General features: G+C 37.8%; 1 protein-coding gene and 1 non-coding gene across 3 annotated transcripts; both read left to right on the top strand.

The window, feature by feature from the left end:
- The first annotated feature begins 2453 nt into the window (after positions 1-2453).
- Positions 2454-22808, top strand: PPM1K (protein phosphatase, Mg2+/Mn2+ dependent 1K). Of its 2 annotated transcripts, none has more exons than XM_010966134.3 (7): positions 2454-2593; positions 8006-8524; positions 9760-9860; positions 16728-16893; positions 17054-17198; positions 18215-18349; positions 18905-22808. In XM_010966134.3, exons 2-7 carry the CDS (start codon positions 8085-8087, stop codon positions 19034-19036), a joined length of 1119 nt encoding a protein of 372 aa, XP_010964436.1. In that variant the 5' UTR covers positions 2454-2593; positions 8006-8084; the 3' UTR covers positions 19037-22808. The 2 variants fall into 2 exon arrangements, with proteins under 2 accessions (XP_010964436.1, XP_010964437.1); XM_010966135.3 differs by lacking the exon at positions 2454-2593 and adding an exon at positions 2778-3301.
- TRNAT-AGU (transfer RNA threonine (anticodon AGU)) lies at positions 21077-21149 on the top strand. The gene has a single exon. It is a non-coding gene; the product is annotated as a tRNA-Thr (tRNA).
- Positions 22809-24553: the final 1745 nt, after the last annotated feature.

The raw sequence follows: 24553 nt of genomic DNA, 5'->3' as shown, positions 1-24553 counted from the left end.
TATTGTGGTACACTTCACTGAGTATACAAAAATTTCCATCTCTAATGTTTTAACAAGAAAAAAATTGATTATTCATTAGCGAATGTTAATAAAATCATCAGTTCATTATTACACAGTATTTGGCTCCCAGGAGCATTAGTAACTCGTTAGGAAAACACGTAGTGTTAAATCAGTTAAACAAGAAGGCCATTAGACTTAGATGGTTTAATGCCTTAGAAGCTCTCTTAAGCAAACCTAAACTTGAGCCTGTAGTGCCCTACGTTAAGAAATGGAAACCTAAGGACAACCAACCACAAAGCCAAATAAACTTTCCCAAACAAGGTAATTGTTTAAGCTGTAGCCAATCAAATAATTTTCTTGCTTGGTTTTCACATCTTCTGTGTAAAATCTTGCCTCCAGCTGCACTCCTAACCACTCTGGTTTGGTGCTGACCACTGTCAATCAATTTTTGCTCAAACTCTGAAAATATTTAATGTGCCTCAATTTATCTCGTAACATTCCATTCTAGTGGCTCATTAGCCTAAATCTCAAATAGCTTATGTCCTCACTTTGTATTTTATAAGGCCCCCTGCCATCTACCCACCTACAGCCTTATGACCTGTCTTAGGTATAATTTTTTGATAGTCACTATTATCAAATAGTTCAATTCTTTAAACTATAAAGTGTGGGGAAAAATGAGCTCAACTTAATGAAGGTATAGAGTGTTGCATTCACATGATTCTTTTGGGCATTATGCAGTGATCCCTTATGCTGAGTATGTGTACATTTGTACTACATTTAGCCATGCTTCAGAGATTCAAAGAGCAGTATATAATTCAAAAGAAGTAAACTGCTGGTTTTATTCCTCATCAACGTGGTAGGATGTAGAACGGTATGGTTTTCAAATATATGTCCAAGGACTGTATTAGCACCAAACATATGCATATTCTTCAGGACAACCTATCTGACCTGGCTTTATCATATGACTGTGGACTACAGTCTTATTATAGTAAAAGGATGTAGCAAAGTCATAATGTTCTCAAATCCTGGACATGCACTTTTGCAACTGCTTAAAAAGAAGGTCAAAATGCCAAACATAATCAAAATGTTTCCAAACTTAAAATTTCTCATGTCAACAGTTCCTTGTTGCCCAAAGTTTTCACATTTGTGAGCGCAAAACCCTTCATTATCTGGTCCAAATGTTTGAGATATCGCAATACATGGTACTACATTATTGAACAGATTAAAAATAACTTAATTGTATTTAAAACTCGGCCACCAAAATGTTCCACCAAAAGAAAAGGCCATTGTCAAAAGACATGTACTACAATGTTCATAGCAGCACTATCTGTAATGCACCAAACTGAAAACTACCCTAATGCCATCAGAAGGACGTCCAATTTAAAACTGTGGTATATTCAAAGAATGAAATAAAATGAATAATCTACAACTATATGCAACAATATGGAAGGCTCTCACACATACAAGGTTGAATAAGGAAGCCAAACACAAAAGAATGCATACTTTATGATTCTATATATATCAAGTCTAAAGACAGGCCAAAGTAATCTCTGTTGTTGAAAGTCAGGATAGGCAATGACTGAACGGCAGTATAATGGGATCCCTGGGTGTTAATATGTTTTGTTTCTTGATCTGGGTGGTGGATACACAGGCATGTTCAGATTGTGAAAATTCATTGAGATGTGTATACACTTGGGATATGTGCACTTTTCTGTATGTGTGTGTGTGTGTGTGTGTGTGTGTGTGTGTGTACATATTTATTTGCTTATTTACCTGTTTTCTTCCTCTTCCTCCTCATTAGACAGAAGCTTTATGAGGCAGCTATCAAGTCTGTTTATGTCAAGATTGTATCTCGAACGCCTAGCACAGTGCCTGGAATACAAAAGGTCCTCCGTAAGTACAGAAATACCTGTTGACTGAATGAATCAACATTCTCAAGGGATCACGAGATGCCTGTTCAGTCACGAAGAACGTCGCACTGCGAGTTTTTCAAAGAATAACAATGAAACCATATACCTTTCAATCCCTTTGCCCAGGCAAAGTGTTGGCATTCCGTTCTTGCTTTCCTAGTTGTCACAACTACCACCCAATTGCCCGAGCGACACACCCCCCGTCTCCTCGAGGGGCTGGCGAGGTACCAAATTTCCAGTCCTCGTCCACCGCCGAGGGGCTCTCTCATTGGCCAGCGCGCCAAGGCCTTCGGGAGGGCGGATATCTCCAGGAGCCGCTACTGGTGCAAGTCGACGTCGCTCTACGGTGCGCGGCTGAAAGTCAGCCAAGTCAAACAGCCCTCGCGGGGAGGCTCGGTCCTATCGGAACCTGTGATTGGCTGTGATCGAGGGTCCGGGCGGCGGGCCCGCCGCCTCCTCAGGCGCAGAATGGCCGGAGCTGCCGTCAGTCAGCGGGAACAGACTTCCCCTTTCTATCTGGAGACGAAAAATTCTCCAGAATTTCCGAGACGAGCCAGTGGCTGTTTTAACTGCTTGTTCCAGAGACTGGAAACATAGGAGAAGACAATCTTATTTACAGAAAGCCCCTTTCCCGCCCTCCGTTAGCTAATTAATTTTTTTTTCAGGGACATTACCATCACGAGGTAAGAACATGGAGAGTGCACTTCATTTATTTGGTGACCGTTTATAGTATTATTTACAGGAGCGGTCGCATCCCATCAGTCCTGGTCCGCGGGATGGAGAGTGAACGGAGGAGGCCTCCCCAGGGAGGGGAGGGGACATGTGGGTTTAATTTCCCCAGCCCCTCCAGTCTTAGCCCGGCGGTCAGTGTCTGAGTTCGCTGTGCGCCGCTTTCTTCCCTTTTGAGGTCTGGAGCAGCAGGGCGGGGCGGGGCCCACACTGCCTGAGCACGGGCTGCGAGCATTTCCAGCGGAGACTCCGCTCGGCCTGAATTTGACGGCAGGCTTGAGGCGAGTGCCGAGCAAGTGCTGTGGGCCTGGTTGGAAGGAGGGAAGGGAACATGGAAGGGACGGTGGACGGGAGGCAGGGGCTGCCCGCTCTCGTTTCCCGTTAGTGAAGCCCCAATCCCCGGACCCGAGGATGCTGCGGGTCAGCGGCTCGTGCCGCTGCAGCTGCACCCGGGCCGAGGGAGACGTGGCGACACCCGGAATCTACGAGGAGAGGGTGGTTGGGAGGCGGAGACCGCGCGGCGGAAGGTGCTGCGGAGAACCCAGCCATCTGCAGTGCCGCGCTCTGTGCGGACGGGAGGGTGTGCTTCCTGCCGAGGTCCACACTGGCCACTCATCTGTCACCTCTAGCGAACCCAGCCCAGGATCCCAAACTGTCCAACGGTGAGCTTTTCAGGGGATCGGAATAGAGAAGGATGCAGAGACCTGGCTGGTGTCGATCTGAGGACGTGGGTTTTGCTTTGCCAGAACAATCGTAATCTCAAGGCCTCTGGCTGTTGTCTTTTTAGCAACCGCTTTCTGTAGATTAGCGATTTCATAGGAGGTGACAAAAACGAGACTCCGGGTAGAAATAGCCCGGGAATTTGGAGTCTCTAAAGCTCCACTGGCCTTTCTGAACTTCAGACTGGAAATGTGCAGCAAGGCCTCTTCAGTCCCTTGCACCCTCCTCCAGGGCGGAGGAACGAACGAGGTTGTCGGCAGTTTCAGAAAGAGCAGCTAAAATGACAAATTATAATGGCCTTGAAAAACAGAAATGGTGTCATAGAATTCTAGGGGGAAAAAATGAGTGCACCACTGTGTCATAAAATATCTCAGTTGTAATTTTTCAGAAGTGAGTTCTCGCTGATGATTTTTTTCTTGCAACCTTAAGTCACTTTCTATTGACCACCGACACAGGCACCTCCCTTGACAGGAATCTTAGAGAAGAGGAAAGAAGAGGGGAGAAGTGCGGGTGATGTAGTATAGACTGTAAGGGAAAATTCTTCTTAAATGAAGATTGGGAATATGGCCTGTGAGTTGTATCCACATTAACTGAAATGTTTTAAAAGATATTTATGGAATTAGAATAATGAATATTTTTTATTACTCCCATGTTTTCTCTATTCACACATTAAAACATATGTTCACATCAAATCTAAGGGAAGTCATTTGAGGTCTTTGTTGTTGTTTTTGTGTTTTCCCTCATGTAGACTAGTACATTTTCTTTCCCTTTCTCCTAGCAGGGTACGAATAAAGAGGATATTGGAGTCCAAATTTCCTGAAATACATCCTGGAGGTTCTGTCACGTTTGAATTTATTGGGATGCATTGGTTGTTTTTTGTAGAGTCATTAAAGAAATATTTTAAGAATATTAAAATTACCTGTGTTTCCATTGTGGGAGTTGCTGATGTAAAGATACCTGAATGCCAATTTATAAAGGACAGATACGGATAGTTATATGAAACTTAAATAGTTTTGCTGGAGGGATAAATCTAAACAGGTTTCAGTAGTACTGATCCTTAAAACTCCTGAATGATTTTGGCATGTGCTTAACATGACAGCAATAAACTGCTCTCCTGACCTGCTTTCAACAGTGAAGAGCAGTTTAACTCAAATCCCAAGTGCACCCTTCTGCCAGAGACCCATGAGTGCCTCCCTTTTCCAAAAATATATTTGGACAGCTCTGAGGTGTTTAAACCTTTGTAGGATTATAAAGTTGGAATAAGATGAAAATGTAAACTTGGCATAGCAGTCTTGTAGGTGTACCTGTGACTTTTCCTCACCATCCCCCTCCTTTTTTTTAAAATCATGTATATACTTCAAAAATTTACTACAAATCAAATGCATTTTTCCCCCTTCCTGTGATGCTTTTCACCTGAGATTTCCTACTCTCAGGATGTGGCTTCTCACTAGAGCTCCCATGTGGAATCTATGCCTACTTCTGTGGACTCAGCATTTAACCCTCTTGGAATCCTGCCCCACTTCCCTCTCTGCTAGTCAGTATTGAAATCAGGAGTCAACTTTGTTCAACAGTCAGAGTTCTGTGTCAGAACTTTATAAAGTATCAGATTAACCAAAGCACTGAGGAGGAGGAGGGAGGGGGGGGCCTGGTCACACAGATTAATGTTAAAATGTTACCCGCCCCCCCAAAAAATAAGGAAAGTGTTTTCAGGGTTTATTTATTGACAGTGTGTGTAGAATATATACATGCTTGCACTCACACATTTTAAACTATTCATGGGATTAAAGTTAATTGTGATCCATGTATTTTGTTTTGATTGGGGAATAAAAAGGAATTTGGAAAACAGTTTGGCTGAGGTTGAAGATTATCCATTCTTTTCCTTAGTGGTATGTGATTATCAGTATAGTTAGGTTGCTTATATAAATAATCTGCTGTGTAGCTAAAATTCCAATCAAGTTGCTTATCTTTATTTTCTTGCTTAGCATAGTTTTTAAATTTTATTTTTGCTAAAAGAATATGATGTGAGGCATAATGTGTTCCCACTCTTTTTTTATTTAACTTTTGCTCTGACATTTTTGTGTCCTCAAATAGCTTTCAAGCAGAATTCTGCCCTTGGACTCTTTTGGATTACTTTGACTTTCAAAGATTGAATACAAACGTTAAAACAAAAATAAGCTAGCCTTGATTTCCGATTGAGAGATTGACATAAAGAGTTCCTGAATAACCGTTTTTTTTGGTTTGCAGAATGATAAACGCATGCTAATTTTTAATTGCTGAACTGACACATGATAAAAATATTTCTTAGTTGTTTGTCAGTTTGTTCTCTATTCTTTGTTAGAAAGAACACTGATATTTTTGAAGGCTTTTTTTCCCCCCACATTATAAATTCTACCTGCTAACCAGTGCCTAGTCATTTCCATGGGCATCTGGAGAGTTGGCTGGATGGAACCACTTCTTTAGACACTCCCCTGCTTGCATAAGTGGTGCTGACCTGGTTTTGTAAACTAGCTGTATCTCTGGGTTAAATTTCATCCATGTCAATGGTATGCCTTAAAGTAAATGTTTTCCTGTGACTATTCTGCTTACTTTCTGAGGTGATCATGCAGATAACAAGTGAGGAAGGAGGCCAGGTTGAAGACTGATTTTAGTTTATGCAGGCTTAGAGAAACTGCACAACTGCATTTTTTTAGCTCTTAAATAATATTTCCAGGGGCTGTATATTCCCTGATATGAATGCAGCTCTGTTTTGTTTTATTTATTTTACTTTTGGAAGCTAGGGAGAGAGAGAAAAAAGACAAGCGTATCCTAGAAGAGCTGCAGAAAAACTTTACTCAACATTTATTTGTTTGTAATTCTAGAACTCTTGTTTAAAGTAGGTGTGTGACGGCAAAAATGGCCCAAGGCTAGTTATGGTATACATGCTTTGAGATTGAAGCCGAAAGAATAGCACTTTGCTAATTTCTGGTGCACCCTTCAGATGTGAATGTTTTCTAATAAACATATTTAACTTTTTTCTTTTCAATATGGTATAAAGCTGCTTTGCGAATCAGTAATTAGCACTTAGCTCTCTTACTTGCTAGATTGTATTATAGTTTGAAAGTTCTCCACAAGTTCACTTCTACTTGACACAATTTTTGTTGATGAACAAAATATAACTTTCAAACAGAAGCAGAGGAATAAACACTTCTTTTTTTGTACTGGAATGCGTTGCTTCCCTTTGATACTTGATAACCAGAGTATGTCTCCCTGCCTCCAATATTGTCACAAAAGAAGTGAGTTTCAGTCTTTAATACATGATATTAGCTAAAAGGCCAAGAAGGGATGGCCTCCTAAGTCTTTCGTGATCCATTAATTGTTCCAGAAGTCATCTTCATTCTAAATGCTGTGAAGACAGGGCTCTGATGCCTTTTGCTGCTTAGATACCTAAGGGCCTCCTCTAGAACCTCATCCTTTCCTCCTGCTTTACTTACTGAAAGAATTGCCCTTTCTACACACAGCTGGACTGATTTGTGACAATTTGTTTGAAAATGAATCTGAGGTGTATTTTCTTATAGATGCACTCAAGCTGGGCTTTGTGTGTGTGTGTATGCTTTTTGAGAGGATACATTTTTATCAAGTTCGTCTTTTGTTGAGATAAATAAAAATACGAAATAAAAAAAACACAGTGGAGAATAATGTAACATCTATATATCCTCCACCAGGATTATTAAATCTAACATTGTGCTGTCTTTTCAAGTTAGCTTTTAATTCATAACAGAACAAAGTATTATGCAAATGAATTTCTGCTTAGAACTTTATTTGTATGGCAAACTACCAGAAACACAGCCTGCCGGGGTGTAGGAATTTCCCCTGCTAACACCCAGGGGAGGCTTTCTGATGAATTACAGCTTTTAATGTAAATATATAGACCAGTTGCTCATAAATGAGTGCTGCTTGTCACAAATGCAGTTCCACCCAATCTCTGAGATCACACACATCAGAACTGGCTTATCCTTATGTCTCTGGGAGTGTTTGCGTGAACCAGTTTACATCAACATAGTAATAAAGTATGTAAAGTTAATAAGTGGGGAAATCTTAAGACAAACAGAACTTCAATCCTAGATTGTATCTTTGCTAAACTTGAGCACTGTTTGAGTACAGAACGATCATAAATATCTAACAACCAGTTATTTTTTCTTATTTCTAACTCTTGTAAGAAGTTTTGTTATTGTTAATATCTATCCCTACCTTTTCTTCAGAGCAATGGAGTTAATGAAGGGAAGAGTATTTATTTACATCTGTTTTCTAATTCTTGCTACTCAAAGTGTGGGCCTGCCAGACCAGCAGTTTGGCATCACCAGGGAGCTGGTTTGAAATACAGCATCTCAGCCCTGACCCCAGACAGACTGAATCAGAGTCTACGTTTTAACAAAATCTTCAGGTGACTGTAGGTTAAAGTTGGAGAAGCACTTGTTCTATATGACATGTGCACATTGTCAATTTTTTTTTATAGAATTTAAACACTCGTGAATAGGGTAGGTGAATTTGATCTACTATTCTTAGCAGTAGGCTGTTAGGTGCCACATTCTTTACAGCCTTCATTTTTGATAATAGCTAATGATATTTGAAATTACCGATGGAGTCTCTCTGTCTCTCTTTCTACTCAGTTGCATCATTTTTCTGGAAGACCGTCCATTATTGCGCTATTGACCTCTCCCTCATTACCGAGTCCCCTGGAGTTGAGTTATGTCAACAGCTACCTTAATCACTTTGGTTAGAAGCGGTGGGAACCAGGTGAGAAAGAGAGCACTGCTCTGCTCCCGCCTGCTGCAGGAGGGCAGGTGGTTGACGCCTACGTGCCACAGCTCCACTTCAGAGCCCAGGTGCTCTCGGTTTGATCCTGATGGTAGCGGGCGACCATCCACGTGGGATAATTTTGGCATCTGGGATAACCGCATTGACGAACCAATTCTACTGCCACCCAGCATCAAGTATGGCAAGCCAATTCCCAAAATCAGCTTGGCAAACGTAGGCTGCGCCTCGCAGACTGGCAAACGAAAAGAGAATGAAGACCGGTTTGACTTTGCTCAGCTAACAGATGAGGTCCTGTACTTTGCGGTGTACGATGGCCACGGCGGACCTGCGGCTGCTGATTTCTGTCACACCCATATGGAGAAGTGCATACTGTACGTACAATGGCTTTCACTCTATGCATCTTGCCTTGTGCTTTCTGTTTAAACTTTTCATGTTGGCTGAGATGTTCACTCTTAACGTACTTATTTAAGTGCTTTGATTCTGTTGTTTTAGTAGCTCAGGCCCGGGGTCTATTACTGATGATTATTACCATTTCAGAAATATGTATGTTTTAACAACTCCCTTGGTGAGAGCATTGACTAAAATCAACGGCACTTGACTCGTGATCATTTCAAGTGAATTAACGTAATAAAGTACCCGATCTCATATGCTGTGAAAATCTATGAGAAGTGTTTACTCCTATCAATGCATGGCATATAGTGCTTCAATAAATAGTAATTTCAGGTGGTATGAATATCTTTGAATACTTGTTGAAAATAGCTTTACATGATTCATTTTAGAATATGAAGAATGCATTTAATGAAGGGGTTTTGGCACTCTTTAAAAAGTTTGTTTACCGCAATTATTATTATTATTAATGTGTTATTGAGGATCACACTGCTAGAATTAAAAGATGGAGAGGACAAGGAGGGGAGGGTAAACAGCTCAGTGGTAGAGTGCATGCCTAGCATTTAATGCCTCCATTAAAAAATAATCCTGATTACCTCTAGCCCAAAAATTTGAAAAAAACTGGGAGAACATGTAAGTTATGACCATGTGACTATTTCTTCTTCTCAAGCATAGTTATTCATATTGTTCATCAGTTGCTTTATGTATATTTTGCCTTATTCCACAAGGGAACTCAGTGGCTTAATTAATATGAAGGAAGTCTTGACCTCTCAGGGTTGTGGTAGTGAGGATTAATTTTTTAAGGATGGAGGGACACTCAGACTTCTTCTTCTTTTTTTTTTTTTTTAATAAAGAACAAAGAATGTTCAAGGGCAATTATTTATTTATTTATTTTTATTTTTAGGGGGGAGGTAATTTATATTTATTTCATTGGAGGTACTGGGGATTGAACTCATGACCTTGTGCATGCTAAGCATGCATTCTACCACTGAGCTATACCCCCACCTCCCTTCAGACTTCTTTTTATTGTTTTTAAAGACATATTTGTGCCTGATTCTTTCTCAGTTTGGTTCATTAATATGTGGATTTTAAGCATCTGAAAGGCAGGCCACCTATGTCCATTGTATGGAATGACTTTGCTAGCTGGAGGGACCAAGAGGAAGGGGAGAAATCTATTGTAAAAATAATTGTTTGGGGCTCTTTTTTCCTCTCCACAAAGGGATTTGCTTCCTAAGGAGGAGAATTTGGAAACTGTGTTGACCTTGGCTTTTCTAGAAATAGATAAAGCCTTTGCAAGGCACGCCCACCTGTCTGCTGATGGTAAGTAAAACAATCTCATTCCTTAGGGTCCTGGGGAATTTTGGTTAAAAAGGAAACAATTTAATTAAGCCCTTTAGGGGTGGGAATTTTAAAATAAGCTTATTGTAAGGACGCTTATATTGAAAATGATTTTTTTAATAATCACTTTAAATGCTGTTTGGAATCAATACTAATGGTAGTATCTCACTTTTAAATGAAATATGTTGAAGATTTTCTTTTTTAGAAATCGAAGCTCCAAAATGATTCTGATATTGAATTTCAATTTTAAAAAGGTAAAAAAAAAATTAAAAATCTGTTTGCTCATTTTATGGACAAGAGGTCTATACAATGAGAGAGTTTATTGCTTTTGTTTTTTTAGATGAATCTGATGAGCAAGTACTGAAATACACTACAGGGTAATCTCATCTAGCCAAGGGGTCATTGTCCAGACAAGAAGAAAATTGCAATAATTGGTCCTAAGTAGGAAAGGACAATGGCTAATGTGTACTACTTTGTATAATTAGAAGGAAGGTATTTTTTTCTTCCACTTCTTAAAAAAAAGCTTGATCTTGCAGCTTCCCTGTGGTAACTAGTGATATTTTTGTTTTTATTTGTTAAACACAAGGGCTGAATTTTAGAATTTGTGTACTGTATGTCCTTAAACTTTGAAAGTAAAATGTTTCTGATTTTGACTAAATTTATCAAAAGTATTTCACGAAAATGTAGCTCATGTTTTCTAGTCGGCAGGCCCCCAAATTTATTGCTTTTAATCTTGAAAGCTGCTGCAGCACCATTTAAATGTATGCATATAGACCTCGTAACTAATTTGAAAATGAATCATGCAATACAATTAGTCTGTGTTTGGTTCATCCTTTTGTTAAAGGAGGTCAAAGTGTCCTCACAGCAATGTTTTTTTTTTTTTTTTTATAATTTACAGTCTTATTGCATAGGGATGGAAATTCTCCCCATTTCACAGATAAAGAACTGAAACTCAGAGAGAGGTAAAAGGTCAGTTGCAGAGTTAGGGCTAGGACGTTCCTGGCACCCACTGTGGCCTCTCTCACGAGCATATTTAATGATGAGGGGAGATGACTCTATTTGCCATCTTAAGAGGTATTTCCTCCCCCTTTTCGAGAACCTTATCATCATCATACTTCTCAGAAGAGTGTTTGAGTGAGTCCACTCTCTTTGTTCAGGGATTTATTTTCATGTTTATAGATTATTCAGGCCCATTTTCTCTTCTTCATGCCTTTGGATATTTTTTTCCCCTTCTGGCTGGCCCCTCACCTTACGAAAATAAGGGTTGAGAGAGGGTAAAGTTTAGCATAGGATTCTGTTCTTGTTCCTAATGGGTAAAACATATGAAGGCAAAGAGGACATTCAAACTCTCTTATAGGTTTATTTTTATAACTCTGAATATTGGTAATGCTCTTATTTCATCCATAACCAGGTCGGCTGTATCTCACACCGCAACGTTTATGGGCTGTAGTGCAGGTGGTGTGCCCCAGTTGTTCTGTAAAAGGTAGAGCTTACTGGGCAAGGTTTTCAGACGAGAATGTTCAAGTTTATCATAGGAACGTGGCCAATAATAAAAAAAAGTTAACCCCTTCATAGTTGCAGTCAACCCTTTTGTAAAGGATCTAATTGACGAAGATGCTTAAAACAATGATAGATTTCTTATAAAATGTGAGAGGACTTATTTCATTTATTTAGTAATAAATTACAGTTAAAGGGAATTTTGAACTTAGGGAAGGAATTTACTTAACTTGCCTACCTTAAAAGAAACTTTCTAAAGATACCTTTCTCACATAGTCAGTTGTGCAAAGAAATTAATCATAGAAATGTACTTCATTTTTAATAATGAAATGAAGATGTATTTAACTTAGTTCTGTCATAGAGTTTGAGTTAATAATCTGAGAACTTTCATAAGACATTCAGAAATTTTTATTCAATGGCCAATTGCTTGCAAGTATCATGGAAGGCGACAGGATGATGTTACTAAAAGAAAAGGAAAGGGTCTGTTATGACATTGTTATTCTTAAGTCTTATTTTGTATGTATTCTTATAGACCAGTTAGTCTGTGTGGTTTTTTAAAATGAGTACTTTAAGAACAGCTTTAAAATTTATTCTTAATAAGTTGCCATGGCTTTCAAAGATGGCAAAAATTGTCTTGATATTTGGGGCTTATTTTATCAAATATATTAAAGTCACGAAAGAGAGAATGCTATATGTTGTTTAACTTTTCAATTGGTGGATTAAAAAAAAAGTATACCACTTAAGATTTCAAAGTTATTTAAATTAAAAACTTTTTTTTAGGTTTTAGTAAGAACTGAAGTGGTATCAGTGTTGTAAGAGTGGATAATATTCTTTCTGGCATAGCTATAAATAGGACCAGTGCTAGTTAAATAAAACTGAAGTAAGTAGTTTGCCCTCTCCAATCTCTTTCATCTTCTCTTGGCATCAGCTCCTTTGCCCTCCTTGAACCCTTCCCGTGAACAGCCTGAGGGTAGGGACCATGGCTTACTCATTTATGACTGTCCAGAGTACAGCACCCTGCAGAGACTCTGGAAGGTTCTCATTCAGTAATTATTTGCACTGTACTGATCTCCATTGCCTGCTCTTTCTCACCAAAGTTATTATGGCTTATTCCTTGATCATCCTATAGCTGACTTAACCAAATTATTAATATAATTTATAGATGTTAATGAGTTATCACTTATGGAAGGATTTGAATTTTCAGTTGGGGAAACCTGAAAAGAGGTTGGTTAAATCACAGGAATGAATCACTAATGGTGGAATTTCAGGTAGGGAAGAACGCCTCGCATCATATGGTATTAGCTTTCTTAACAGAGTGAAAATAATCAAACATGCTCATCTTTTCAAGATGTTGGTCCAAAGCTGTTATATCTGCATAAAATACTTCAAATTATTTCTCATTAGCATTTGAAATATTTACAATTTCAGTTTAAAATGGGGGTAGTCTGAGGAGAATAAAATCAGAATGCCACTTTTCAAGAAACAGCCTTTAAGAAATTGCTGGCTATTTTTAATTGATTTGTTGTTGATGAATTTTGAGTTTATCCTTATGTACAAATAGCTAATTTCATCATCATCTTTGAATATTTTATATTCATTTTATGCCAGTCATATGTGTTTTTACAGTTAATGAAACCAGCCAGTAAGTTCAAATGATATCCCATTAGTCTATTGTTTATGAACAAATTGTCACTTAAAACAAAGCAGATGGTAGAAAATTTAGATTATATCCTATAAACTCTTCAAAGTGTTTCTAGATTGCTTAAGATTTGAAAGCAACAAAGCTCCCCAAGAGACAAATGGATCAAAAAGAGAAGACTTGCTCTGACGTTCAGAGTGGGAGACGTTGGTGGCAGCATTGTGAGTCTCATTGGAAACTTCCATGCTCTTCATATTACTTGATCTCTTAATGGAAGAATTAAATAAACTACAAAATAACCAGTGTTAGAAATGCAATGTTTTTGATTACCCTTCTTAGGCTGGAGGCAGCCAAAAGTAAAAAAATAGGGACCGCGGGTATTCTTATTGTGCTGTTACTGCTTCAACTCGGTACTTCGATTTACTGTTTATGATTCATACATGTCTAGAACACCCATTTTTCATAAGTATTGAAACTGTATTGGTTCATACATATTATTGTTTACACAGTTGAATAATTACTGGGGGGGGATTATACCTTGAAAAGTACAGCTTTTACTCTTTATGTTGCTATTCAAAATCTTGATCATTTTTCTTTTGATGTATCGACCTGCAACACTGGGGGAAACAAAGAGCTGCAGAAACATCTGTTTTATAAATTATAAAAAATTGTAAACATGCATTAGAGCTCAAGAGCCTTACTAGCCTTTATTTAAACAAATTAATTGTTCTACTCAAAAGATGCCTTCTAGATACTAAATCACTGCATTAAGTACCATTAACAAATATGATACTTCTTGTATCCAGTATAGGAGGTGTTTTGATTCCATCCTGATATATACTTAAATCCCAGTAATTTGGTGGTATACTGTAGTTTATGTCTTCTCTAATATGCTTGTCAGATATGAATTATTCACTGCTATACCCATGAATTTTCCCTTTTGTTACTGGGACAATTCTGATACTGAAAACAAACATTTACAGTGCATTGTTTTCAACTCAGTAAAGGTACTGATTTACTCTTCAAGACTGAGTGTGAGTGTCATGTGCATGTGAACATGGGTGTGTGTGTGAGTATGTAGATGTATGTCTGTGTCACCACATATGTGTCTTGGTACACATGCATTTGTATGTAGTTTTTCCTACCTGGAGAAGCCACAAAACTAGTAAGTATTACTCTGTGATGAAAAAAAGAGACTCAGCTACAAAATACCATCAACTTGGGCAAATTGAGTTTTGGAATCGTTGATTTGGCATCTCCTGGAATGTTATGTAATTTGCTAGTGAAATTTTCACCAATATAAAACCCCTTCCCCTTATTTTGCAGCTCTTTTTCTATCCTCCCCTGTGTTGCAGGTTTGTAATGTTTGAGCACACTTCCTGGGTGAATTTCCTATTTGCCTCTGTGCGTGTTATTTGTGGCAGAGAACTGTGCCTGGTCAGCAGCTCTAGACCTGGAGCCCGTGGACACTATTTGCTGGGCTTCAGTGGAAAGAGAGATCTGCTTAATTTTGTCCCAGGTGATGGAGTCCAGCGGTTCCTAGCCTGGACTACGGGAAGGTTCCCACATCCTCTTTGTCCCATTAGTTGAGATGACTTGCAGTAGAAAATGTCCAGTGAGTGTTAAGAACTTATTGAAAGATGTCTTAGTTTTATAGTTTTGTTGTTAGGGAAAAAAGTGAGAATTTTTACTTCCATGTTCAATGTTAAACGACAATAAATGCTGATTTAATATTTATATCCTTAGATGCTTAGCAAACCAGGATCAATAGTTTTAAAAACTTTCCCATTAATCCTGGCATTTTGGAACTGTGAAATTGGGTTAGTGAAAACTCAAGCTCTTTTAAATTCCTAGGCAGCAAAGCCATGAATTATAATCCGAAATGGCTAAACTTGAAGTTTTCATTTATGAAATTTTAACTCTTTTTGATGTAGCCAATTAAAAACTACTTTAAAACCAAAGCTACTGTTGACAGTTTAAACAAATGAGAGGAATACCAAACTCCCTAGACAGGTAGCATCTGAGTAAAATTCCTGTGTTTTCTTCCCTGGCTCTTCCAATCATTCAAAAAGATTACAGTGGTTAAACTGTGAAGATTCCCTTGCAAAGTGTTTTAGGAAACTCAAGAGTTGGCATTTGTAATTTAAACATCACTGATACTTACACTAAAATATTTGTGTTGTACGATGACAATATATAATATATTTTAGCATTGCCAAGATATTACTACTTTGGCACAACAGTTCCAAAATCAAGAGATAAATGGGAAGATAGTGCAACTATAAATGTTACTTCTCAATAAAGTAAATTCAGCATGGATATAAAAGATTAAACAGGGTTTATTCATATTTTTTCCACGTTATTTTTCTGATTAAAGCAGGCATTTTAATGATCTGATTGGAAAATATATGCATATATATCTTTCCAAAATGCATTGCTGATGTTGTTTAAATTGTCTTTAAAAATATTGGAAAGATGGTCAAATCAGCAGCAATTCATTTTTACTAAATCCACCTTTGAAGTCAGAATCATCTTTAATTGATCACCTGAATATTTCACTTAGATGCTTTAAAGAATTAACCATGTTACTGAAGATAATACCTGCTTTAAAATAAGTTATCTTTTTCAATTTCTTCCAACTTGCTTTACTTTTTAGCCCATAATTTCATAGCATTCTTTCACTTTTGACAAGGCTCAATGCACCTTCAAAATTTTTAACAAATATTAAGGAACTTAGGACAGACATTTTTGGGATAAATAAATGAAAAATGCACTTTGGGTTGGATGGGGAAACAGTGGCGACCTCAAGCCAAGTAACGTGTAATTTTGTTATTAGTCAGAGGAAATGAATATTCTTGGAATGCTCTGGGCCCAGGGCATGACCACAGCAGGAGCACTTGGCAGTGCTGTCCTGCATTTGGGTACAGACTAATTGTACTAGATCTTGCTGGAATCAAAAATGTGAACTACACCAAGCTTATGGGAAACTGGAATGAATTTCATTCCTGGCCTTCTAGACTTTGTCCCAATATAATGATGGCTGTAACTTTATTTCATGTCTAGAGAGAAATAAGATAAACAAGAAAAGAATGTGAACCTTTAACCATTTTAGGATTTTTTTTTTTTTTTGGTGAGCATATGTAGAATTAAAACAGTTGTAGAAGGAAAGAATATAAAATATAGAACTTGAAGAGTAAATGGTATGCACTTGGCATATTTTAGCCTATTAACTGATCATACTTTCACAGGATAGGATAAAGAAATGGAAGAGAGAACCTAAGTGCATAGATTATAGAAAAGTCTGCTTGCCTGAATGGGCTCTGTAGACCTAGATTAGCCAATCTAATTAAAATGTCATATTTTTAATCTTGACAACTGATGTACACACAAAGGTGTCATAATGATAAATTCAGGTGAGCTCTAGTTTATATAAATAAAAGCCATTTGGAGACAGTGATGCATTTTTTTTTTTTTTACCAAATTGTTAGCAACTTTTTCTGTTTGCATGGAGCCTTGTTACTGAATTAAATACTTCTTTCTCTGCATGCCATTACTTACATAGTTCATTTGCATTTTATTTGCATAGCTCTAGTTATATTAGAAAGATACATTTTGCATTAGTTTAACACACCTGTGTTTTCGTTTGTAACAAAAATTCCATATCCAGTCATTTGACTATCACAGACTTACATTCTTTTTCATAATGTTTGCAGCAACCCTTCTGACCTCTGGGACTACTGCAACAGTAGCCCTGTTGAGAGATGGTATTGAACTGGTTGTGGCCAGTGTTGGGGATAGCCGAGCAATTTTGTGTAGAAAAGGAAAACCCATGAAGCTGACCATTGACCATACTCCAGAAAGAAAAGATGAAAAAGAAAGGTACCAACCACCTCCACTGATCAATCTTTCTATGAGGATGATATTTATATAGTTCAAGATAGAAATGAAACCTTGTGTTTTAGACTGATTTCATGCTGAAGTTTAGCCGTCCCTTGGTTTTGAGTGTTACATCATAGTCTTTTCACTTTTTCTTGACCAGGATCAAGAAATGTGGGGGTTTTGTAGCTTGGAATAGTTTGGGACAGCCTCACGTGAACGGCAGGCTTGCAATGACAAGAAGTCTTGGAGATTTGGATCTTAAAACCAGTGGTGTGATAGCAGAACCTGAAACAAAGAGGATTAAGGTAGGAGGGGACTTGCAAACACTTGATACTCAGGCACGAAATGAGTGCAGGATTGTCTCCAACTGCGGGCTTACTTTGAAGCCTCAACGGAAGCCAAAATGACTTTATAAAGAAGCGGTTTATGGAAGGATAGATAAACTTTTCAGATAAAAGAAGATACTCCTTTCTGGCCTAATGTACATGACCAGTTTTTTTTTGCACCCAGCTGTGGAATTTGCCTGGAAGCATGGTGCTCCAGTGTTTCCTGACCTGCACATGATCGTGAGCGTTGCCTTTCCTTGGAAGCCGATCCTGACTTCCCTTGTCCACCAAGCTAAATAACCACCCCACGTGTATTTCTGTGACGTCTTTTGCCTGCTGCTAATCATAGCCCCCATTATGCTATACTTCCCCCAGTGTCCACCCAGGGTGAGCTCATCCTTCCCCTCTACAACCCCCAGCCTGCTCGAGTACCTGGCATGTTGTAGTGTAGGCTCCAAGTAATGGCAGCAAATGATTGTTAATTAATTGAACAATTTTGTCTTACAGATGTCCCACTTAATATTCATTTCGTCTAACAGATACTTATACAGGGATTGACTATGTGACTATGTGACTATGTGTTCTGGTCAAAATAGCTACTCCTACCCCCATTTTACAGAGAAAACCAATCCAGGGCATGTAGATTTCAACTTACCTACTTTTGCCCAGCTGAAAAATAGAGGCAGGTTTCACACCCAGGAAGCCTGGCTCCAGAAACAGTGCTCACAGTCATTACCTCATGCTGCCTGTCAGCATTTGGCTATCTGGTTTCTTCCTCTGTGGCATTACTAAGTAAATGTTAGGTTTGTCCTCCGCAGTTGATGCTCAGTGTTGCTATTTTTGCCCTAAATACAGGTCTTCCATTTTTACACTGTTTGCCTGCAAGCTCAGAAGCACAGATGACCACTCAGCAAACAGAGAAAATCTTTGAATTATGAAGATTATTCTAAGGCTGAGTCTGGTTTATAATCCTGTGCCTTTGGTTCTGATTGCAGCTACATCATGCTGATGACAGCTTCCTGGTCCTCACTACAGATGGAATTAACTTCATGGTGAACAGTCAAGAGATTTGTGACTTCATCAACCAGTGCCATGATCCCAATGAAGCGGCCCATGCAGTAACTGAACAGGTGACACAGCAGACTGCTTAAAAAGTCTCAGATAGGAGGAAGAGAGGAGGACAAAGCCAGGTGCAGGTCTCCGTGCAGCCTGGAGGGGCCACCACTGGCTGGAGATTTCTCTGAAATCTTGTGTTTTAGTTTTAGTATTACAATGAATTTTACACTTGGCTCCATAATAAATTCTGAATGTCTAGAAGCAGAATTGCTAAGTCAGAGCTAACACTTACGAATGAATCCTGTATTAGTCCCTATGCTAAATGCTTTACGTGTATTTTCTTCTGCAGGAGCTGCGTATCTTGAACCTTAGTCCACTGGTATATCTATTGCCAAAAATGCTACAGTGGCATACAGATAATATGGTTATTTTGGGTCATCAGTGATTCTATCTGCAATGTAGAAAAATGTGGGCATCGATACCCGGTGAAAGAAGCACAAACCACTGTGAAATAATTGTGTTAGTAACTAGGTGTTAAACTGGTTTGGCCTTCCAGAGGAAGTTTGATTTCTTTTTGTACAGACTCTTATTTCCATTGTGTTTCTCTTCCTTTCTACCATCCCTTGCAGGCAATACAGTATGGTACTGAAGATAACACCACTGCAGTAGTAGTGCCTTTTGGTGCTTGGGGAAAATACAAGAACTCTGAAGTCAGTTTCTCGTTCAGCAGAAGTTTTGCCACCAGTGGACGATGGGCCTGATCGCTGACTGGGACTTGGAGTTTCTGTGCAACAGTTTTTCACTGAGTGTGTCAAGAAACTGATTAGATTAAAAAGTCAACCATACCGAGGTAGCCCTAGGACTAACTAGACCAGTACACAAATCAGTGTGAACTTAGTAACCACTTACATAGTAGTTTTTCATAAATACCCACCATATTTATGTTCAACTAACTGCACATACTCAGTTTAAGCATATGTGTAATTCAGCTATTGTGAGTGAGTCTCTGAGTTGAGTGAGCAAATGAAAAATGGTTTTGATACACTTGCTGAGTGTGAAAGTTCTAATTTTTAAAACCCCTGATCTAAAACACTAATCATTGCCCCCATTACATTCTAATTCTCATTTTTAAAACTCTAAGGCAGCTATGAGTTTCTTTTGATCATGTCTGATCTTTTTTCGTTTGACCAGGTTCTTGCCTTCAAGTTCTTTAAAACTAGTTAATATTCTGACAAATACTCAACGTGTTATCTGCAAGTGTTTATTTTAAATAACTGTACCAAGGAGTAATTACGAAAACTGAGTTCTCTGTTACTATATTTTGTATTCTGGATCACTTACTGGTAAATGTAACAATGCAAAAGAAATCAATTCAGATAACATGACACTGCTAAACTGTATACATATGTACAACAGTGCACTTACGTATTTTAGCTGTGTCGCCCTGTCTCCACTGCCCCTACTCAATTCATTCCTATTTTTCTGTAGCTAAGAATGTTACATAGATATGACTGTTCCTTTATATGAGAAAAGAATGCCCAGGCCGAGAGTTCATTGCTCAAAGCTACACAAAGTCAAATACTGCTAGTATCAAGCATTTTGTATAAAGTTGCCATTTGTTATCTCCAATTCTATGTTTTATGTTCTGTGTATAGTATGTTTATATCGCTTTTTATAGAGTAAGCAAGTTGGATAATTTGTCGGTAAAAATAATCCCCTACATTGACTGATAATTGCTACAGACATATCTTGAGGTTTATGTCTCCTTTTTCTAGACTCATAAGAAAGACTAAATCTTAAAAAAAAAACAAAAAAACTTCTTTTTTAGCTTGCTATGTAACTGAGGAATGTAAAACCATATTTCCTTATATCTGTGCATAAGTTTGCTGTTAAAATGTGAATCTCTAAATGTGTGTATGGAATTGTATCTGCAGTTTATTTCTGCAGACAGTGTAAATTTGTTATATGTGTAGGTGTATGTACATATGTATATTTTTGACTAACAGAAAATTAAAGGGAACAATCCTATGTAGCTCTTTCACCAGTTAGCTTTAAATTATTCATATGTTTATCTCTAAGGACTCTTCATAAACTGAGGGAAGTTTTATTGTGGAGAACCAATGGTTACTGGCAGATGAGGAAATGGATTAAAAACGGCTGTAGGAGATATTCTGTGGTGGGTAACTTATGTGGAAAACCTAGGAACAGGACCAGCATGTTGAAGCTACATTGCTATGTAGTGTCTGCATATAAAATAATAGGATGTGAGAAAAATACCAAGGGTTAAGAATGACATGGAGTTTTGTTGTAGAAACAAAAGAAAAAACAGAAAGATAACATTGATGTACCTTCAACTCTTAGTTTTCAGAGTTGGCTTTTTTTTTTCTTTTTTTAATTTTCATTTCTTTATTAGAAAGAAGAGAGCACAATATAAATAGTCCCATTTTCTCCTCACCTGTTTGGGAATGGAAGAAAATAGATCCTGAGTTTTCTTGCCTATATTAGTCAGGAACTGTCCTTTGGAAAAAAGTGGTTAAAAAAAAATTGCTTTTTTTTTTTTCAAGAAAGTTTAGTGAAAGAAAGAAAAACGTTTCAAGAAAGAATATGGTCTCCAATTCATTGCCTGGGAAGTGAGGAACCAAAGGTAGACTAAGAAAGCTGGAAAATTTTCTTGCTGTTTCTGAGTCAGGTCTTGGGACATAAATATGGAAGCTACACTTAGGAGTATGGAGAATTTCCAAACTAACAAGCAAATGGAAACTAAAGCACAAAATGGCCTTCTAAAGCTGTGGGTTTTAGGGGGAGGATATAGCTCAGGGGTAGAGCGTGTGCCTAGTATGCACAAGGTTCTGGGTTCAACCCCCGGTACCTCCATCAAAAAATAATTAATTAAAGCTGTGGATTTTATTTTTACTTCGAATTCTTCACATTGCTATTCCTCTCGGTGACTTTAAAAACTAAGAGTGGAACAATGTTGAGTTCAAAGGTCTAAGAGTCACTGATGCATTGTAAACATTGCCAGGTGTGACAGAGGCATTTGTGGGGCACGTAGGCATTGATCAGGGGTGGACTTTCCTCTGCTCCACCTGAAAGTTTTTAAAGCCCGAAACTAGTCAGCCTTGACTAACTGGTGTTTGTTTTTCAAGCCACAATGTTGAAGTATAAGTTACAGATTATTGTAGTCCATAAAAGAAGCATACTTGTATTAGGCTTCTAAGTCTATTGCTGGGAATTATGCAAATAGTAGTGGGGAAAAAAGGACTCTTCTGAATATAAATTTTTAGTTACAACTGTGAATTTGCCATGTGGTTATCACCATGTGGGTATTGGTATGCTGTAAATTACATTAATGTAATTAAGCTTAAATCAGTTGTATTTATATTTGCCTTTCATTTATGTGTAGTATATAAATCATCTTTCTGAAATGTGTTGCCACACTTTATTTGCCAACATTTATTTGGCAAGATAATCTTAAAATCATTGTGATTTTTCACAAGTATAAATTCTTAAGTACCTTATGTATCCAAATATAAATACAGTCTTGCTTTCCATCAACTGTTACAGACCCTTGTGTTAAGTGCTTCAAAGTTTTATGCATTTTTTTCTGGAAAAAAAAAGTTTTGGAGGAATCAGTTTTGAATTTCTGTACTCTATGATGGGGACATTTCTCAAGTTGCAACATTTAAAAACTTACTTTGAAGAACTATTAGCATGTAATTTAAATATTAATTATGTTTTCAAAGTGGAATTTAGTTTTTTTATGAATCTTGGCAGAGAATGAGTGCTCTCTTCATCTATGCTAACTCTTCAGTATCAGGCGTGACATTTCGTTTCCTTTCTAAGAATGGACAAGAAGTTAATTTAATGGTAATAAGAAAATGCTTCAAAGCGGGTGAGGGGAAGGGATGGTTAAAGTTTAGCATCAGCATCGAACCATTAATCACAAACATATCTTTGTATTTTCTTTTAGTTGCTCAGTTGTTCACATACTCATGTCTATGGAAAGTGACATAAAATTTTGGTTGGGTTACATTTTATTATGTTTATTAGATTCAGTTATCTAGATGACTTCAGCAGAAATAATAAGTCATGTATTTACAAGCCAGACTGTGATAATCTGCCTATTGGTTCTGGCATTTGGAATGAGACCGCTTGACTCTCTGGCAGCTCTCTTTGGCTGTTAGTTGGTTGAGACAGTCCATTGATGGTCATATCGAGCCTTGCAGGCTGTGAAATCATGGTGTTGTTCCAGCTCCAAGAATGACTCATCTTCCACTGAATTCTTGTACAGAATCTTGCAGTTTGCTGTGTCCCACATTAATTTCTGCCAAAGTGCTCTCATGTACATTTGTTTTACAATTTACCAAAGTACTAATTGAATGCATAGCACTTCTGTAGAGAGTTGATGTCATTGCTGCTTGGACCATTGTTTTAAGTGTATGTATTAGAGTAACTGTAAGCATACTAAAATCACATATCTCTGCATTCAAAACACCATTTTAATAAAGTACATCCATTAAACACTTTTTAAAATCCAACCGTGTTTATTTGGCATCCAGACATTCCAACATTTATTATATGACCCTGTGAAGACTGATAAAAAGGAGTCAATGAATGGTTGGAATTTTTTAGCACCAAATTCTGGCTGTTTGCAAAATTAATGTGAAGAATCTTTGAAAAAAGTGTATACACTTAACTCCAAATCTTTTTGATTTGATATAAAACAAAATTTGTTTCTTTCATTTCCCTCTTCTAAAATATTTGTTGGCACATCAGAAGAAAATAGTTGTGATGATTTCTACAGTATTTTGCCTGTGATAGATTTCACTGCAGCATCTCCATGTGCTAAAAATTAGAAACAAGTGTTTGGCAGGGATACTGTAGAACTCAGCATTATGTATTTAACATAAGCAATTTTTAATGTCCTGTCATTTATTGAATAAAAAGGTCACAGTTTCAAACTATTGTCACAAAGATCTCTTCTGGAGTAGCTCTTAACGGTAACTTGGTAAACTCCTTGGCAGAAGAGATCTATTTCATTTTGTTCAAACTCCGAACCTAGCACTTTTGATATGTTTATCAATGAGGAGAAAATGTTTGTTGAATCATGAATGTTTGTTGAATGAGTGAGTTAATGCACTGAATTACACTTTTATTAATTTTATGTTAGTGGGGAAATGGGCATTAAATATCTAAAATATTAGCCAAACAGTATTTAATGGTGAAGGAATACTATTTCACCTCTTTTGGTGTTTCTTTAGACAATGATCAATTATGCCTTGTAAAGTATAAGTTAGTATAATACGGTTCAGAACAGGGAAGCCTTTCTAATTATCATTTTTACAGATGAGGAACTGGAGCCTCTGAGTAGCTAGTAATGGCAGATTCCAATTCAGACCCCTTTGAATTCAAAGTTTATGTTCCTTTTATCTCACCATACCTCCTTTATATATTAGCAAAAGCAAAACCAATTCATTGTTATCTAACATCATCTGTTAACATCCATCTGCAGAAGGCTCTCTGGTGGACATGAAAGAGTTACAGAGACATGATAAAGAAACTAACTTAGTGGATGAATGAGCATACTAAGAGATAGTAACTGAGCATTTGTCACATAAAACTAGGGTAGAGAACTAAATTATGTCCAATCAAAAAGAGTAATAACTGGGGAATAAGTGTGAATGAGTGAACAAAATAATATCTTAAGCAGTATAGTGTTAAGAGGATCACTTATGGAAGTCCAGTAAGTCAGTTGACCAACAATAAGCATTTATTGAGAATCTATTGCTTATGTCAGTAAATGACACTAGTGTGGGTCTAGCAGGGCTTGGGGCTAGTGGTGATTATCTCCCTAGAACTTTGTTAGGAGACTGAGAAGTGAGAAAGTAAATTACACACAAAAAATATGTGTTTGTTGTAGCAAAGTGTGTTACAGCTCAGTTGTGACAGCAACCTGGGTCCGGGCAAGAGACCAAGCAGCACTTGGAGGATTGGAGAACTCAGGTTTATTACACCAGTGGGCCCAGAGGAGTTAACACTCCAAGCTCTGGACCCCATCTGTAGGTTTACACAGGCTTTTATAGGCTACCAGTCTAGACTTTGCAACATTTTGTAACATCATATGCAAATAAGGTATAACAAAGTTGACTAATTTGCAAACTTTGTAGAAATGGACCAATCAGGAGTGAGAGAAATGGACCAATCAGGAGTTAGCTCAGGGAACCAATAGATTCTTAAGGATAAGTTCCGCTTTCCTAGAAGTAAGCTGTTTCAGAGTT

Source organism: Camelus bactrianus, chromosome 2 (genome assembly GCF_048773025.1).
Source record: "Camelus bactrianus isolate YW-2024 breed Bactrian camel chromosome 2, ASM4877302v1, whole genome shotgun sequence".
NCBI classification, from domain to species: domain Eukaryota; kingdom Metazoa; phylum Chordata; class Mammalia; order Artiodactyla; family Camelidae; genus Camelus; species Camelus bactrianus.
Note: the sequence above shows the minus strand (reverse complement) of the source record. Positions and strands in the feature narration are given on the sequence as shown.